Source organism: Magnolia sinica, chromosome 4 (genome assembly GCF_029962835.1).
Source record: "Magnolia sinica isolate HGM2019 chromosome 4, MsV1, whole genome shotgun sequence".
NCBI classification, from domain to species: domain Eukaryota; kingdom Viridiplantae; phylum Streptophyta; class Magnoliopsida; order Magnoliales; family Magnoliaceae; genus Magnolia; species Magnolia sinica.
In genome coordinates this window covers 102,218,388-102,231,113 of record NC_080576.1, presented here as the reverse complement: position 1 = coordinate 102,231,113, position 12,726 = coordinate 102,218,388, and the positions used below count along the sequence as shown (strand labels likewise).

Here is a 12,726-nt window from a genome sequence, read left to right as displayed (position 1 = left end):
AACCCTTTGATTGTTTGTCATACTTAACCGTGTGCTTCTTTGTTATTAAAAGAAGGGTTGGGACCGTCTGGGCTGATAAAATTCATAAAAAATCCTTATCCAAGGTGGGGGCCATTAGATGAACCGTTTCGATCACTGAAAATGGATACACTAGGGCTAGTTTGTGGAAAGAAAAACACCCATTTGTCCACGTGGCACTCTGATATGCTTTCGTGAAGAGAGGAAAGCGTGGGAGGGTGAAATTAGGAGGTGTAGGTAACCACCAAAGAGAAAAAATTAAATAAAGACTTGCATGAAATCATACACGCCTTAGCTACTAAGACTGTAGCATGCACCTCAGGTGCACTCGAAATTGTACTCCCTCATATATTTAACATTTGTACGCAATTACGTACGGAGGCGGATTTCCTCCCAAAGCCTTTCGCATGATGTTCTGTGAAATGATTTTGGTTGGGACCCACTTCGATGTTTATGAGAAATCCAATCGGTCCATACGTTTTTTTATCTCATTTTAGGAGATTTGAAAAAAAATAAGATGGATCCAAAACTCAAATGGGCCACACGAGAGGAAACAGTGAAGATTTAGTGACCACTGTTGAAATACTTATATGGCCACAAAAGTTTTGTATCAGTCTAGTTTTTGGTGTTTTCACTTCATCCCAGTAAAAATGACCTTATAAACGGTTTGGATGGCATACAAACATCAAGGCTAAGCCTAGGAGGGTTTCAACGGTATGAATTCCTTTCCCCACTTTTTCATCTTATGTGGCCTAGTTGAGTTTTGGATCCTCTTAATTTTTGGTCGCATCCCTTAAAATGAGCTCCAAAAATAGACGGACAGGTTAGATTTTTCATAAACATCACGGTGGGCCCCACCTTCACCCAGCGCAGGAACTTCATGTGAAAGGCTTTCGCGGAAATCCTCGTCCATCATAAACTAATCTGACAGTAAAGAATCTGGCCCCACTATCTATGACATAGGGCGAAAACCCCATTCAGAAGATCGAAAAAAGAAAGTGACCAATAACCGCACTCATCTGGCTGAAGTACACGGAATGAACGATCCGGATCACCAATACTAACCGATTGTTGTGATTTTCACAGAATTGCTATCCATTCTGGGGCCCACCTGTTTAACGGTCAGATCACCATATAAACACTCCAAACATCCAAATTACCACAATTTCGGGTGCTCCCGAGGATTACCTGCTCTTCCCCTTACTAAATGAGGCACCGGTCGCAGATTTCCTGCCAAAGCCTTTCGCAAGAAGTTCCCGCACAAGGATACTGGTTGGGATCCACCGAATTTTTTGGGAAATCCACTCCGTCCATCCATTTTTATAGCTCATTATAAAATGTTATACCAAAATTTAAGTGTATCCAACGCTTCATTGGGCCACACGAGAGGAAACAGTGGAAATTCAATGAGAACCGTTAAAGCATTCTTATGGCCATAAAAGTTTCGTATAAGTATATATTTTTGGTATTTTCACTTCATCCCATTGGGAATGACATTATAGACGGTTTGGATAGTATATAAACATCAATGTGGGCCCCAGGAAGGTTTCAACGGTAGGAATTTCTTTCCCTAATTTCCCCTCTCGTGTGACCTACTTGAGTTTTTTATCCACTTCATTTTTTGTCACACATCCTAAATTGATCTCTCAAAACGGATGGACGTAATGGATTTCTCACATATATTCCAGTGGGCCCCACCCAGCATCATTTCCCAGGAACTTCCTGCGAAGGCACTTCCTCCAATTCCCACCAACTCTCTCTCGTATTAGGAGGCCAGAGTCTAACGGCGTTATAACATAAACCGTATGGAGATAGTATGTATACTCAACCGTATACCTTCACTCCCCAGCTCTTCTCAAAACCAGCTTATAAATACAACCTGTAAGCCAGAAGGGCTTTTTAGGGAGAGAAAAAACGAAATATCTCAAGCAATGTCTCGTGTTGTTTCAGAGCACAATTTCCCGGCGAGCCTTTCACATCTGGACCGTAGATCAGCAACGGAACTCGAAGATATGGCCAGGAGCAATCTCACCCGTCGGATCGAAGGCCCATCGCCGACACTAGGCGAGCTACTGAAGCGAGTCGGCGACGCTCAGTCGGAAGAACCTCCGGCCGATCAAGTAGTCGACATTAATTGCAATGGCATGAACCAGAGATCCCTACCGTTCATCCTCTCCTTCTCCAATCTCACCTACAGCGTCAAAAATCGCCGGAAAATGACGCTATTCGGACCTAAGAAGCGGCTGGATTCAGCCACATCGGATCCCCTGGAGACCGCCAGCAAGTTCACAAAAACAAAAACGTTGCTGGATGATATATCCGGCGAGGCGAGGGACGGTGAAATCATGGCCGTTCTCGGAGCAAGTGGGTCAGGGAAATCGACGCTGATCGATGCTTTAGCCGATCGGATCTCGAGGGCGAGCCTGAAAGGGACAATTACGCTGAACGGCGAGCCGCTCGGGAGCCGGCTTTTGCGGGTAATCTCGGCGTATGTAATGCAAGATGACCTTCTCTTTCCGATGCTGACCGTCGAAGAGACGCTGATGTTCTCGGCCGAGTTCCGGCTCCCGCGGACGCTATCCAAAACCAAGAAGCGAGCCCGCGTTCAGGCCTTGATCGATCAGCTCGGTCTGCGATCCGCCGCCAAAACCATAATCGGCGATGAAGGCCATCGGGGAGTATCCGGCGGGGAGCGGAGGCGGGTCTCGATAGGCAATGACATAATTCACGACCCGATTATACTTTTCCTCGACGAGCCAACGTCCGGTCTGGATTCAACGAGCGCTTTCATGGTCGTGAAGGTCCTGCAGCGAATCGCGCAGAGCGGGAGCATTGTAATCATGTCCGTCCATCAGCCTAGTTACCGGATATTAGGACTTCTAGACCGTCTGATCTTCTTATCACGTGGACAGACAGTCTACGGCGGATCGCCGGCCCGTCTGCCGCTTTTCTTCTCGGAATTCGGACATCCGATTCCGGAAAACGAGAATCGGACGGAATTTGCATTAGATCTCATCAGGGAACTCGAAGGATCTCCCGGCGGAACTAAAGGCCTCGTCGAATTCAACAAATCATGGCAGAGTATGAAGTTGCGACGGAATTCAGACTCAGATGCGCTCGGTCTCTCACTGAAAGACGCGATCAGCACGAGTATTTCGAGAGGAAAGCTAGTCTCCGGCGCCACCAGTGATTCCAGCTCAGCCTCCGACATGCCGAGATTCGCCAATCCGTTCTGGATCGAGATGGTGGTGCTGACCAAACGCTCCGCCATGAATGCAAAACGGATGCCGGAGCTATTCGGCATCCGCCTCGGCGCCGTTCTCGTCACTGGCTTCATCCTCGCTACCATGTTCTGGCATCTGGACGATTCTCCAAAAGGAGTACAAGAACGGCTAGGATTCTTCGCCTTTGCGATGTCCACCATCTTCTACACCTGCGCTGAGGCGCTTCCCGTCTTCCTCCAAGAACGGTATATCTTCATGCGGGAGACAGCCTACAACGCCTACCGTCGATCGTCCTACGTCCTCTCTAACGCGATCGTGTCCATTCCAGGGCTGGTCTTCCTATCTGTAGCTTTCGCCGCCACTACCTTCTGGGCGGTGGGACTCGCAGGTGGGTTATCGGGATTTTTCTTCTTCTTCATAACTATCCTAGCATCGTTCTGGGCTGGGAGCTCATTCGTGACATTCCTCTCCGGCGTGGTGACGCACGTGATGTTGGGTTATACTGTCGTTGTTGCCGTCCTCGCTTACTTCCTTCTATTTAGTGGATTTTTCATAACCAGAGACCGGATTCCGCCGTATTGGCTTTGGTTTCATTACATATCGCTGGTGAAGTATCCTTTTGAGGGCATTCTGCAGCATGAATTTGAGGATACGTCGAAGTGCTTTGTGACGGGAGCGCAGATCTTTGATAGTACGCCGCTTGGGACCTTGTCGCCGATGATGAAGGCAGCATTGCTGAAGTCGATGAGTGGAGTGCTGGGCGTGAATATAACTAGCACGACGTGTGTGACGACAGGGAGCGATATATTGAAGCAGCAAGGGGTGACTGATTTGAGTAAATGGGACTGTGTTTGGACGACCTTGGCGTGGGGCTTCTTTTTTCGGATCTTGTTTTATTTCTGTTTGCTGCTGGGAAGTAAGAATAAGAGGAGATAGATAGTAAGGATGGAAGAGCAACAAGATAGAAGACAAAATGTTTTTTTTTTTTTTTCGAATTTGTAATTTGTAATGTTGGATTGGTGGGGTATGTGGGGATGAGATCGATGGATGTTGGATATTTTTATCTTCTTCTTCTTTTTTTTTGGGTGGGGTTTTAAATCTTCTGTCGTGGTTCTTCGATGGACAATGTGTTTTTTTTTTTTTTGGTTATCAAAGAGTGCGTTTGGTTGCACCAGATATCATAATATTTCATGATTTTTCAGTTTAATTTAAAGGAAAATAGCTTCAATGAACATTATAAGTTTGTAATGTATATTGCCTCTTATTTTGTAATTTTATGGTTTACTTCTCCATTTAAGATCTCAATTTAAGATTTCATCTGATCAGCTATATGTGATCATTGGTTTGGATTACACCATTGGATTATTTAGATCGAACAATTTAATGGACAGTTGTGATATAAATAAATTTGGATGAAACGCTTGAACGATAATCTTTATATACAATTATTAAGCCAGACGTGGAAGTATGTGTGAGACCCTCTTCATGAGATTAGATCCAAAAGGAAAAAACTGATTGAAATACCTTGATCATAGAGCTGAGTGAGGACTGTGGATGAACGGTCATGGGAAGTAGATGACATTCATAATTACAATGAGTGGTCGGAAATGTGTATTTGGTGTATTTTTGGCTGCATGCTGGACGAATGATCCATATCTCTCGTACACGTGCGACGGCTGACATTACGAATTTCTTGAAGTTTCAGGAAGAATGGATTGATGATATTTCAGTTCACTTTAATAATACAAGAGAAAACCTAGAATGTATAATTTCCATACATTTGGTACACGTATTACAATATCCGAACCGACCATCAGGTAGGCCCTACCCTGGATGGGCCACATCTCAAGTTATCACGCCTGAGGATCTTCTCAGTAGAAATGGACAGTCTTAGAAGCTTGCGTAGACTTGTAAAAATTCGATACTTTAGTCCCTATTGTCTCGATAGAGTTGTCAGGATTGTCAGATCAGGGGGATTTCTGGGTGTGGCCCACCTAAGGCATAGCCAACGGATGATTGTTTCCAATCTTGTTCACGTTTGCAACGCTGCATTAAAAGCATGTCACTGAAAAGAAAGTGAAACGGTAAACTGAGTCCTCACACGCACTAACGTGAGCCAACCTGGGAAGTCTTCAGGACATCCGAGCCGTGTATCAAGTGGGATCCACCGTGTACAATGTTTGGCCCAAAAATTGAGGGCGTTCGTGCCTCATGCAGGCCACACGTGGACAGTAACAATGGACGGATTAAAAAAGACTTTGGTCATTTCGTATGTGTCGCTTACCTGATAGCCGGACAACCGGAATTCTTGAACTATTGGAAACGGATCGGCTACTGACCCTGCCACTAGCCAACGGCTAGTGGTTGGTGCTCTGTGGGCCCCACCGTGATATATGTGTTTCATCCATGCCGTCCGCCCATTCTTGCTGATCATTTTATGGTATGAGCTCAAAAATGAGATTAATCCAAATCTCAAATGGACCGCACAGTGTTGATTGAACGCCCACCATTAAAAAATTCTTGGGGGCTACAAAAGTTTTGGATGTAGCTGATATATATTTTTTCCCTTCATCCAAGTCTGTATGACCTAATCAACAGGTTAGATGTCAAATAACCATTACAGTGGGCCCTAGGGGGTTATTAATGGTGCACATTTAATGACTACTGTTGTCCCATGGTGTGGTCCATATGAGATTTAGATCTACCTAATTTTTGGGATCAAGCCGTAAAATTATCTTTCAAAATGGATGGACGGCGTGGATAAAACAAATACATCATGATAGGATCTACATAGAACCGACGACTAGCCACCTGGCTGGTGGCAGCGTCACTAGCCAAACCGCGTCGTGAACTATTCATCTATGTGGTAGGTCAGAACTGATAAACGGCTGCGATGTCGAACACGTAGCCGAAGGAGGACTTACGTCACGCTTTTCCTCTCGCTTCGCTTTGGGAAACTGATAAACGGCTGGTGTCAGGGCGAGTAGGCAATCCGTCTCCGCTTTGAAGGGCACGCGAGAGAAGTTGTTTGAGAGTCGAAGAGTTCAATTTTCCTACATCGCGACTAAGAAATCAGTGTCTGTCGCCACTAACTGGAGCCCATGTTCTGAGCGTTCTGAAAATCACAACCGTCCATCTTGTGGAATTCATTTCATAATGACTATATATGAAATTAAAACTGAATAGATAATTGAAACCATTTCTATCTGTAGAAAAACATATAATAATGAAAATAACATTTTCAATGGCTCGGATTCATCTCTAAACCTGGAAGGTGAGGATCATTACTGAAGCGTGATTATGCTAATTACAAAAATACGGGTGGTTCAAATCATGGCACATACAATATGTGGGCTCCAGTAGGTGTATATATACGCGGTATCCAGCGCCGCGAATGAGGCAAAACGAATTCGGCGTGGAATACGTTGAGAGGACAGTTCAAACCCAAAGAGCTGCGAGTATGTTATTACGATAAAACTCCTCTTTGATCCGAACTCTTGTAAAATAAACGGTGGATCTTTACTCTCCATCACGTGGACCCCACTGTAGATAGACAATGCTTTTAAAAGAACAAAATATTTACTATTCCATCCACGCGATTTGTGGACTTACAATGGACGGTACGGAACAAGCACGGTTAACGGTTACCGTTATGCAAGAAAAGTGGGAAGAAAATAATGGTTCAGATCATCCGAACGGTCTATTTTTTACACGTGTCAGGACGGAACGGTGTTTCGACTATAATATGGTAGGGACGAATGCATCATATCAGCCCCCGAGGGTGATGGGAAACGTTTAGATTCTGGTGGGATTACGTGCGTGTGGGAGGAGAGCGAGTGCGAGAGGCGGTTGGGAGGTGGGCCACCACATGAAAATCATGAGCTAGCATGGAGTAACGGAAAGTATGGGGTGATCAGAAGCGTGGGAAAGAAACGTTTGTTTCTCGTAGTAGATTGTAAGATTTGAGTTAGAAGATCTCTTACGTTGGTTCCCATGTCACATGCACGTATGATGATTCTAGCCATCCGATCGGTGGCCTTATTCCCCATGCCACAATGGTCGGTGTTCTATGGGCCCTACCATGATGTATGTGTTTCATCCATGCCGTCGATCTGTTTTTACAGATCATTTTATTATGTGAGACCAAAAATTAGGTATATCCCAATCTCAATGGACCACATTATAGGAAACAGTGTTGTATGAGCGGCGACCATTGAAAACCTTTTTGGCGCCATAAAAGTTTTGGATCAAGATGATCTTCGTTTTTTCCGTTCATCTGGTCCTTTATGACCTAATCAACAGATTGGATGTCAAATAAACAGTAAAGTGGGCTTTAGTAGGATTTTAATGATGGATATCCAATCGCTATTGTTTTTCTGTGGTGTGTTGTACCTGAGATTTATATCCATCTCATATTTGGCATAAAGTCCTAAAATGATATTTAAAAGTGAATAAACGGAATTGATGAAACAAATGCATCATGGTGGGGCTCACAGAGTGTGAATCAACACAGAATCACCAGGAATGACCGTGCAATGCATGGAAACTACCGTGAAGTGAAAGAAATTGATTGTGAAATGCGTGGAAATGACGATAAATCAACACGGAATCGTCGGGAATGACTGTGAACTACATGGAAATGACCGTGAAATGTATAAAAATGACTGTGAAGTGAAGGGAATTGGCTGTAAAATGCATGGAAATGACCGTAAATCAACACGAAATCATTGAGAATGACTGCTAAATGCATGGAAATGATCGTAAAGTGAAGCAAATTGTCCGTAAAGTGAAGGGAATTGACCTTAAAATGCGTGAAAATGACCATAAATCAACACAAAATCGCCGCTAATGACCGTGATATGTATGGAAATGACCGTGAAGTGAAGGGAATTAACTGTGAAATGCATGAAAATGATCGTGAATCAACATGGAATCGCTGGGAATGACCGTGAAATGCATGGAAATGATCGTGAAGTGAAGCAAATTGACCGTGAAATGCATGGAAATGACAGTGAAGTGAATTGACCGTGAAGTGAAGGGAATTGACTGTGAAATGCGTGGAAATGATTGTAAATCAACACGGAATTGTCGGGAATGATCGTGAAATGCATGGAAATGACCGTGAAGTGAAGCGAATTGATCGTGAAATGCGTGGAAATGACCGTGAAGTGAAGGGGAATTGACCGTGAAATGAAGCGAATTGACCGTGAAATGCGTGGAAATGACCGTGAAGTGAAGGGAATTGACTATGATATGTGTTGAAATGACTGTGAATTAACACTGAATTGCCGGGAATGACCGTGAAATGCATGGAAATGATCGTGAAGTAAAGGGAATTGACCGTGAAATGCATGGAAATAACCGTGAAGTGAGGGGAATTGACCGTGAAATGCATGGAAATGACCGTGAATCAACACAAAATCGCCGGTCACAGAAATGACCGTGAAATGAAGCGAATTGACCGTGAAATGCGTGGAAATGACCGTAAAGTGAAGTGAATTGACCATGTTTGGTGGGTCCACTTGAAATTTAGATCTATCTTATTCTCGTTGTAATGCAATAAAACGATCTCTACAAATGGTTGGAAGGTATGGATACAACACATGTATAATGGTGGGGTCCACAGAGCTTGGTGACGTCACTTCAGTAGCGATTTGGCTACTAACCTTGTCAGTATCCAATCCGCGCCCAAAATAGACGGCCCAAAATAGAGATCATTTTAGGAAATGTGGCTGAAAATGAGGGGGATACAAAACCCAAGTAGGAAATATGAGAGGGAAAACTGAGGAAAGAGTTCTCTACCGTTGAAACCTTCCTGGGCTCTACTTTGATGTTTATATTCCATCCAAACCGTTTATAAGGTCATTCCCACTGGGATGAAGTGAAAACATGAAAAAAAAAAATTAAAAATTAGTCTCATACAAAGCTTTTGTGACCATAAAAATGTTTCAATGATGCTAACTGAACCCCCACTGTTTCCTCTCATGCGGCTCACTTAAGTGTTGGATTCACCTCATTTTTTGTCACATGCCCTAAAATGATCTCTCAAAGCGGATGGACGGAGTGGATATATCACAAACATCACGGTGGGCCCCATATAGCATCCCAGTGCAGGAACTTCCTGCGACAGGCTTTGGCAGGAAATGCCTGCTTATCTTTGGCCATTATCGGAAGGATAGAGACTGTAACAGAACTCTTGGGCATCTAAGGCTGTAAAAGAGGAGGATGTGGGCTGGATATTGCAACGTTCCTATCCAATCTAAAAGATTAAATATAAGTTGGATATAGATACTATTCAAAGAATTTGGATAGTTGGATAATTGGATATTTGATTAATATTTAATTAAATAATTAAAGGATAATTTGAAACTTAATAAAATTAATAAAATACTAAGAACTAAAAAATAGTTTTTTTTTTTTTTTTTTTTTACATAAATACCTACTAAAATCATTTTTAAAAAGTACTAATTTTTGTAATATAGTAAGCTAATATCAAAGTATAAATCCTAAAATATTTAATAAAGAATTTATTTACCTTGATAAAAGATTGAAAGTAAAATAAATGAATGCATGGGGAAAGCAAAAAAATGGAAGATAAGACGTACGGGGAGTAAATAATTTTGCAGATGTTTGTTTTGCTAAAGCATATGCCTAGAAAATGTTTTTACTTGTCAATTGAAATTATTTGGATTAAGAGCTCACAAAGGGAAACCTTTTTTTCCTCCCTCCAAAATTGACATTTTAATTAGGTAGAATCCAATTCGTCTACTTGCCATGAGCATAAAAATTCTATTTGTTGCAATCTAATTAGGCCACATCATCACACACTACATTACAACGTCTATAATGACATGGACCAATCATAATACAGAAAAACATAATTTTTCAACTTGTGGTAGCAGAGGATCTGAATTCTTTATGGTAAACTCTTTTCTTTGGTTCACCTATCTATAGCTCAAGTAGTAGACTCGGTGATGATAACCTCATTTTAACATTGAGATATTGGTATTGATTCCTAAATGTGGTGTGGCTAGCTATAACAAGAGTGTACTAATAATGGGGTGTGTACTAACAAGCTAATAAAAATTTTAAAAAATAAAAATTAAAAATTAAAAAAAAACTTCTTAAAAGAAAGGTTGGACTCACTTGTTAAGGAAGGAAAAACAAATGTAAACACCATTCATGCAGCATTCATTGCTTCTTAAACACGTACACGTGTCCTGTTGATACAATGTGGTTGCATTTTTGGGATTGAGTTCTATCCAAACATGCTATTAACAACATCAATCATTATATCAAACGCGTCACTTATGTAGAGCTTAGTCAATATTGTAAAAATTAATATTTCATATAGTAGTAAAAAATATTTTAATTAGGCAAATTATGAAATGCCCTTCGGTAACTGGGTAAGGTGATATAGACATGGTAATACTTGTATATGATCTGGCTAGCATTTAGATAATTGAATACTCAGTCAATGGAGTAAAAAAAAATTGTGTTTACTCTCCATGTGAGGTGAGTGCACGCACACTAACGGGTGTCATTGTGCGGTGTAGGTGTATGGATTGCTTCGATGTGTTTGTAAGATTTGGAGATACCATTAGCTGTAAACACCCACTTAAGGTTGATAAAATGATCAAATCAGTCAATTCACCCAGTCAAACTAGTTGAACTCAGTCAAATCCAGTCAACCCAGTCAATCCCATTCAATCTAGTCAACTTTGTCCAATCGGCCCAAAACAGGCCTAACTTCGAGCCCGAGCCCAAGTCCAAGTCCAAGCCTAGCTCATGCCTGTACAAACCAAAACCTAGGCCCATTAGTACTTAGGACCATAATAAAGCAAATTTGAGTAAACTAGACAGTAATTACCACCCCAAGAGCACCCTTGCAAAATTTGGGGCCGATCAATGATCTAGGTGGTGCTCAGGATGCTGCCTGCCATGTGGAATCTCTCCAAATTTCACATGGAGGTTAAGTGGGGTAATGACATTACTCTTGCAAAATTTGGCCCACTTTCATGTGGTGAGCGGCACTCCAAGGTGGCGCTTGTCAGGCGGCAACTCTTCTTCTCTAGAAGGAGAAGCCCCACAACATGTGGGGTTGCTCTGGTTCACCCATAAGCGTGTGGCAAAGGAAAAAGAGTGCACGGTCCTTCCCCTTTATCCAAATTACAATCCATGCCACCTAATCCAATCGATGAGATTTCATCATGTGGCGATCTCAAATCCAGGCCTTAAAACCCTTTTCAACTTTAGATTTTCCAACAATTACAGGAAAAAACTGGTCAGAAACCCTATAAATAGCCCCCTCCTCTCCTTGTTCAAATCCATCCTAGAAAATCCAAGAAACCTTCCATGAATCCATCTCATCCTAGTCTATCCATTTTCAAGCCATTCCTTTACCAAGGAGAAGTGAGAGTGGGAGGAGAAGGGTCTAGCCAAGGTCATGAGCCTAGCCAAGCCCTAACCTAGCTACCAGAGTCACTAAATTGTCAATCCAAACCTCTCAAGTCAATCCTTACGACAAACCCATTCACCCACTTATCCATCTCTGATCAGTTTCATCTATACCTATATTAGCATTGTGCAACATCCATTCTCTTCTCAACCCCCTGCTTACCTTATCTATCAACATTTCATTGCATACATTGCATTTCATCATGTCAAGACTGTATGCTCATTGGCTTGCCGAGCTATCGAATCCTGCCAATCAAAAGCTCTAGTTGACCAGCTGTTTTCACTTCAACAAGTGAGTGAGTTAAGGTAGATTTATCTAACCCGGATTACTGCGTACATTAACTCAACATTCCACACACTTGTGCATCCTTAGTATACAAGAGCTAACTTTAATTCCCAATAGTTTGTTTAATTTTGTGAAGTAAAGACCATACACCTATAAGGGTAGAAAGTGCACCTAATACATTCCCTCTTTGTAATCATGGTCCTTAACCCCAAAATTTCAGTCGCATATCAATGAGTCATTTTTATGATAGAGAATGTTCGGATTCTCCATCCTAACGTTTATGTAGAGTCTAGTCAACTGTAGAATCGGAGTAACTGGCTAATGGCGACTCCAGTCAAATACAATACCCCACATTATGGTCAAATCACAAACGCTTCTCAAACCACATACGTGAGTGCGACCCAACTAACCCACCAACCACATGGATCCAATGTCCATACTAGCCGAAATAGGCACTACCAAAAAATTGACCAATGCCAACGGATTTTAGCTATCACACCCTGCATTTTGGATGCAAAGTGTGCACCCTCAAACCCAAGTTATGGTCCATGACTCGTACACCAAGTATACATAATCCACTTATAAAAAATTTGCTACAAGAAATGTTTTAAGGTATTATAGGTTCTCTTCATATAACCATACAAACATATGCATCATTACACGTCCATTATTGTTACTTATTCCATCACATTCACAACTGCAAAATAAAACTCCAAAATCAACTATATCCACTCATTTGTT

The 12,726-nt window shown here is 42.1% G+C and overlaps 1 protein-coding gene across 1 annotated transcript; it reads left to right on the top strand.

Annotated features, from left to right (window-relative positions):
• The first annotated feature begins 1,834 nt into the window (after window positions 1–1,834).
• On the top strand, window positions 1,835–4,297 carry LOC131243556 (ABC transporter G family member 6-like). The gene has a single exon (XM_058242999.1). It carries the CDS (start codon window positions 1,950–1,952, stop codon window positions 4,176–4,178), a length of 2,229 nt encoding a protein of 742 aa, XP_058098982.1. The 5' UTR covers window positions 1,835–1,949; the 3' UTR covers window positions 4,179–4,297.
• The last annotated feature ends 8,429 nt before the right edge of the window (window positions 4,298–12,726 follow it).